This window comes from Otolemur garnettii, unplaced genomic scaffold, assembly GCF_000181295.1.
Source record: "Otolemur garnettii isolate 467f Iridium unplaced genomic scaffold, OtoGar3 scaffold00013, whole genome shotgun sequence".
In the NCBI taxonomy this organism is placed as follows: Eukaryota; Metazoa; Chordata; class Mammalia; order Primates; family Galagidae; genus Otolemur; species Otolemur garnettii.
Window position 1 is genome coordinate 16,210,714 of NW_003852408.1, and position 6,195 is coordinate 16,216,908.

Below are 6,195 nucleotides of genomic sequence, written 5' to 3' on the forward strand. Positions count from 1 at the left end.
AGGAAGAGAGAAGAAGATACCCAGGTACTGATATGATACAGTCTTCACGATACACTGCGGTTCAACAAGCCAGGTGGCCACTGATTAGGTAAAAAAGGAGAATATGTACATATATTTACAAGTTTGTATAAGCACAAATACAGCTCTATATAAACAAACATAAATAAACACAAGAGTACTCTGGAAACTCACCAGTGGTTGTCTCTGGGGACTAGTTTAGAACTGGGAGATTTGAAACAATTGTGAATATATTACTTTAAAAAAATCCTACCGCTATAATGCGTTAATCCATACTTTTGCTAACTTTTACTCTGTGTGAGGCTGGCATGTTAAAAAATATGCCTTAAACCCTGTTTTAAAGGTCTGAAGGATGTAGGGGAGAACCTTTTTATTTCTTCTTGCAGTGACTTTAAGAGGTAGGAAACGACTCAGCCCCACCCCAACCTCGTGCTGTCTGGCCCCAGGGCTTTCCCCTCCCTCCCGCCCCCAGCCCGGTTGCCCGCGGTTGGTGTCCTGGGATTTTGCTGCCGGTCTGGAGTCCCCGCTTCCCCCTTAGAGGGCAGCAGCGGAGCGTCTCGGGGACGCATGCGTCCCGATTTGCGCTCCGGGAATTAAAAGGGTATAGAAAAAGCCCCAAGAAAACCCACGCCCCAAACAAAACGCAAGTAAGTAGGGTAGGGCCCTGGTCCGGCCGCCCTCGCCCACGTCTCCGGCCGCGGCGGGATGCGCGCGGGCTGGCCCGCGACGCCCGGGCCGCCACTGTCCCCACACCTGGACGCCGGCCCGGTGGCCGCGCTCCAGACGCGATCGCTCGCCGCGGCAGCTAGCTCCGAGGCTCCCGGCGCCGGTGGGGCCCTCGATCTCCATGGGGCTGAGGGACTGGCTGAGGAGCGTGTGCTGCTGCTGCCCGTGCAAGTGCCTGGAGGAGCCTGCCCTGCCGGAGAAGGAGCCCCTGGTCAGGTGGGTGCGCGGGCCGGCCAGGAGCTGGGCCACCTGGCCGCAGCTGGGCGTCGTGGAGCGCGGGGACGGTGTGCCCTCTGAGCTGGGGTGGGTGGGCTTGCTGTAAGGGCACGCGGAGACGCCAGCTCAGCCCTCTGCCCCTTACAGGGTATCTTGGGTTTGTTAACTTAGGTAAGATTTTGCCCCAAAGTGTAAATCCTCGGAGTCGTCTGAGACCCAGTTGGATGTCTGTGGTCAGTGCGGAGGATTCAGGTGTAGAGCGTGGGCAGGGAAGTTCGGAGAGAAGTTTCCGTGGGGGTCTGATAAAATCCGAGAGTGGAGGGCTATTTGGTAGGTATATTACTGTGGAATGGGCAACTAGCATTTTTATTCACTCAGCAGAAGAGTCGGATACTTCTCATTCCATTTTATTACCAGAAGACAATTTCAGTGATTGAACACAAGGAAATATTTTTCACATGAAAAAATTCATGTTTTATCAAGGGACAGGATATCCACTAGGGTGCTGATTCCTTACAGGTTAAGCTGTGAAGTGTGAGGAAATTTAATGCTCATTAAGCAATATGTCAAGAGGCTTTGTGAGGGGACCATACAGTTCAGTTTTGTGGAGGGCTGGTTGTGATTTTAAGCAAGGACTTTACATCTTGACTTTACTGAAATTAAGATTTGACTAGGGTATGCCTCAGGGGTTGGGCATGAAGAAACAGAATATTTAAAATGAAATCAGGAAATAGTATATAAAAGCAGATTCCAGGGTTGGGTAAGCAAATACTGAAGCCAGAGTTTCTTTCTTAATAGGCAACTTTCACAACTTTTTCTAAAGAATGATTTACCTTTTCTTACTCTATCAAGTTCAAACACTTCCCTTGACTTTAGAGGTCTTACATAACCCCTTCCTGCCTGTCCACTCTTATTTTCCAGGACATTAAACACTGTCCACTCCTCGCTGCTATGGAAGGAACAATCCACTCTTCCTCCAAGCTTGTCTCAAGTGGCGACTTTATCCTTGCTGCCCCTTCCTTAAATGCTGTTTTCTCAAGGCCTTCTCAGCAGCCTTCTTTGATTACTTTGCTCTTATTCATCATCCTCTCCTATGAATTTTTTTTTTTTTTTTTGAGACTGTCCTGTTGGGTCGAATGCCATGGCATCACAGCTCACAGCAACCTCCAACTCCTGGGCTCAAGCGAATCTCCTGCCGCAGCCTCCCAAGTAGCTGGGATTACAGGCACTCGCTACAACACCTGGCGATTTTTTGGTTGCAGCCGTCGTTGTTTGGTGGGCCTAGGCTGGGTTCGAACCCGCCACCTTAGGTGTATGTGGCTGGCGCCTTAGCCGATTGAGCCACAGGAGCTGAGCCCTCTCCTATGAATTGTTAAAGTATAAAATATTAATTAAAGGGGTAGGGGCACGAATGTTTTTACTAACATGGATATCTTGTATAATGCTAAAGTCAGGGCTTTGGGCGTGCTCATCACCAGAATGGTGTTCACTGTACCAGATAGGTTTGTTTTTATACCACACCTACTCTCCTGTCCTCCCCCATTCTTGGTTTCTCATGTCCTTTGTATCATTCTATGTACCCATCTATTAACTCCCACTTAGTAGTGAGAACATCTGGTGTTTAGTTTTCCGTTCACTATGACTTTAAAAAAGACTTAGCATTTGCCATCTATGACTCCATGTTTAATAAGCACACGTATATAAACATGGATGTTGTGTGTATTATATGTATATGGTCATCCACAAACGATGCACATCGTTTTTGACTGCTTAGATTTGTGCATAGTCCCACTTAGATTTGTGGATTGTTATAGGCAGGGAAAAACCAAATTATCCCTAGTCCAAGAAGTGGTAGGTAACAATCTAGAATTTTATGCTTCCGTTTATACTCTGAACTTGTCAATGCTCTTTGTAACTTGAAGTACAGCTTTCAACTTAGTCTCATCCTCAGAGGCCTGGGTAGTTCTAGTTTTTTTTTGTTCAGGATTGATATTTCAGTCAAGAGTTTGGTTATTTTAAAGTGTGGACCAGTGGTTCTCAACCTTCCTAATGCCACGGATCTTTAATACCATTCCTGTGGGTCGCGACCCATAGGTTGAGAACTGCTGGTCTAGACCCTTTCCTGTCTTGGCTTATATTCTCCGGTGAATGCACGTGTTGAATTTTGCAATTGATTTTAGGGTGACAGGGCCAGTTGGAGCAGATAGCATAGTGCTTATGAATCAGATTGCCTGGGAGGATGAGTCAGTTCACCCAACTGGGTAACCTGGCACAAGTTATTAAAATTATTTGTGTCCCAATTTCCTCATCTATAAAATGGGGATGATAATAGCACATACCTCAAAGGGTTACAGTGAAAGATGAAAGGAGATAATACATACGTGTATAAAGTCTTAGTAAAGGGTCTGACATAACGTAAATGTTCCATAAATTTTAGTTATTAATTATCATTGTTATTTTTCTGAGCATGTGAAGATGAGTAGACTGGGCTTATGTAGTTTAGGGTCATTCTGGCACCATTATGTGTATGTGTGGGTACCTGCATGATCTTGCCTACCCTAGTCATCCGAAGGTCAAGTTTGGAACTTTTAAAAAAAATTATTAAATTTATTTTTAATTTTTTCAAAAGTATGCAATTTGAGACGAGGCACAGTGGCTCACGCCTGTAATTCTAGCACTCTGGGAGGCCAAGATGGTTGGATCAGCTAAGCTGGAGAGTTCAATACTAGCCTGAACCAGAGTGAGAGCTCATCTCTAAAAATAGCTGGGCCTTGTGGTGGGCTCCTGTAGTTCCAGTTACTATAGAGGCTAAGGCAAGAGAATCACTTGAACTGAAGAGTTTGAGGTTGCTGTGAGCTGTGACTCTCTGGCATTCTACCAAGTGAGACTGTCTCAAAAAAAAAAAGTCTGCAATCCAGTAGTTTTTAGTATCTTCACTACTGTCTAATCTTTTGTCAGTCCCTGCCCTTCCCTGTCCTTCCGTATCCTTCCTTTCCCTGCCCTACCTTTTCTGTTCTTTTTTTTTTGACCGGTAGCGGTTTGAACCCACTACCTCAGGCATATGGGGCCGGCACCCTACTCCTTTGAGCCACAGGTGCCGCCCAGCCTTTTCTGTTCTTTCTCTAGAAATTGTGCTGAGGCCTCCCCTGACTAAAACGTCATTGTTTTTATTGCCATGCACATCAACTCTCATTCTCTGCTGTCCTTTGTGTCACAAATAAATATATTTAAAGAATAATCAACTGTACCCCTACCTCTTTCTTTATCACCATTTTTTTGAGGGGGGCTTAGAATCACCCGTTGAAGTTGCTTACAATGCAGCTGTGGGGATCCCTTCCCAAATATCATGACTCAGTGGATCTGGAGTGGGGCCTGGGATGCTGCCTTTTAGTAAATACGCCAGGTGGTTTTGCTGCAGCTGTCCGGGGGACACCCTTCAAGAAGCATAGCTCTTAGGCCGGGCCAGGTGGCTCATGCCTGTAATCCCAGCACTTGGGAGGCCCAGGTGGGTGGATTGCCTGAGTTCACACGTTCCAGACCAGCCTGAGCCAGAGGGAGACCTCGTCTCTAAAAATAATTGTGGGTTGGGTTGGTGCTGGTAGCACAGTGGTTATGGTGCCTGCCACATGCACCAAGGCTTGTGGGTTTGAATCTGGCCCCGGGCCAGCTAAACAATAATGACAACTGCAAAAAGAAAAGAAAAATAGTTCAGTGTTGTGGTAGATGCCTGTGATCTCAGCTACTGGGAGGCTGAGGCAAGAGAATCCCTTAAGCCCAAGTGTTTGAGGTTATGAGCTGTGATGCCACAGCACTTTACTGAGGGTGACATAGTGGGACTCTGTCTCAAAAAAAAAAAAAATAGCTGGGCATTGTGGTGGGCGCCTGTTGTCACAGCTACTTGGGTGGCCGAGGCAAGGGAATCCGCTTAAGCCCAGGAGTTTGAGGTTGCTGTCAACTGTGACAACATGGCACTCTACCAAATGGTAAGAAAGTGAGACTCTGTCTCAAAAAAAAGAAGCATAGCTCTTGAGAGATGACTGACCTCTTTCTGGGGCAAGCCCATTTGGGTAGCATCTATTTATTAAGTGGGTAGTTATTAGGCTCCTACTATTTGCTAGGTGCTGAAATCTGGTTTTTGTCCCTTGTATATTTACATTAAAATTACTGTCTTGAAAATTATAAGAGCAAGAAATTGGATGTTCTCTTCTCTGTGGACAAGGAATATCTCTGTGCTGACTATCCTTTTGTTTGACATTTCTGTCTGCCCTTGCTTCTTCACTTTTGTAGTCACTGTATCTGTGATCAGCCTAACATGCTAGTTTCTCTGCTGGTGCCTTTGTCCATGCCATAATTGTTAGTGGACATACTTTTTTGTTTACTTCTCAAAACATTGCTCAGTCTTTAAGCGTCATTTTAGTTGCCACTTTTCTAATAAAACCTTAGAAAGTCTGAGAAGTTAGGGTGTTTCTTTTCATTCTTCTTACTCCTCAGGTCATTTACTGCATTCTGCCTGGTATTACAGAGAAGGTGGTACTGTCACCCCTGTGAGAACAGAGGTTCTAGTCTCATTGGCAGGGTGGCATCTTACTTGTTCTTAAACATGGTGCATTCTGCATGTAGGCTCTTGCATAAGAGCAATTTCTTTACATGCATTGTCATGTAATAGTCACCGTATAGTCACCATATGAGATAGGTGTTAGTTATCTTCATTTATAGAGGAGGAACTCAGGGTTTAAAGAATTTAAATAATTGAGGCGTGGGCTGGGCATGGTGGCTCATGACTGTAATCTTAGTACTCTGGGAGGCTGAGGTGAGTGAGCTCAGGAGTTCCAGACCAAGCTGAGCAAGATTAAGACTCCATCTCTACTAAGCATAGAAAAACTAGCTGAGCCTTTTGGCAGATGCCTATAGTCCCAGCTACTTGGGAGGCTGAGGCAAGAGGATTGCTGCTATGCCCAAGAATTTGAGATTGCTGTGAGCTGTGATGCCACAACACTCTACCAGGCCAATAGAGTGAGACTCTGTCTCAAAAAAAAAAGAATAAATAAATAAATGCATACAAACATACATAAACAAACAAACAAATAAATAATTCACCAGGCCAGATGTAGCAGCTCACACCTGTAATCTCAGCACTTTGGGGCTCAGCGCCTATGGCTCAAGTGGCTAAGGCGCCAGCCACATACGCCTAAGGTGGCAGGTTTGAATCCAGCCTGGGCCCACCAAACAACAATG

At 45.6% G+C, this 6,195-nt stretch overlaps 1 protein-coding gene across 1 annotated transcript in view; it reads left to right on the top strand.

Annotated features, from left to right (window-relative positions):
* The first annotated feature begins 865 nt into the window (after positions 1-865).
* Positions 866-6,195, top strand: part of MREG (melanoregulin) — a 63,821-nt gene continuing 58,491 nt past the window's right edge. Inside the window, exon 1 of the mRNA XM_003784973.3 lies at positions 866-960. Within this exon, the coding sequence (XP_003785021.1) occupies positions 866-960 (95 nt within the window). The remainder of the gene's footprint in view (positions 961-6,195) is intronic.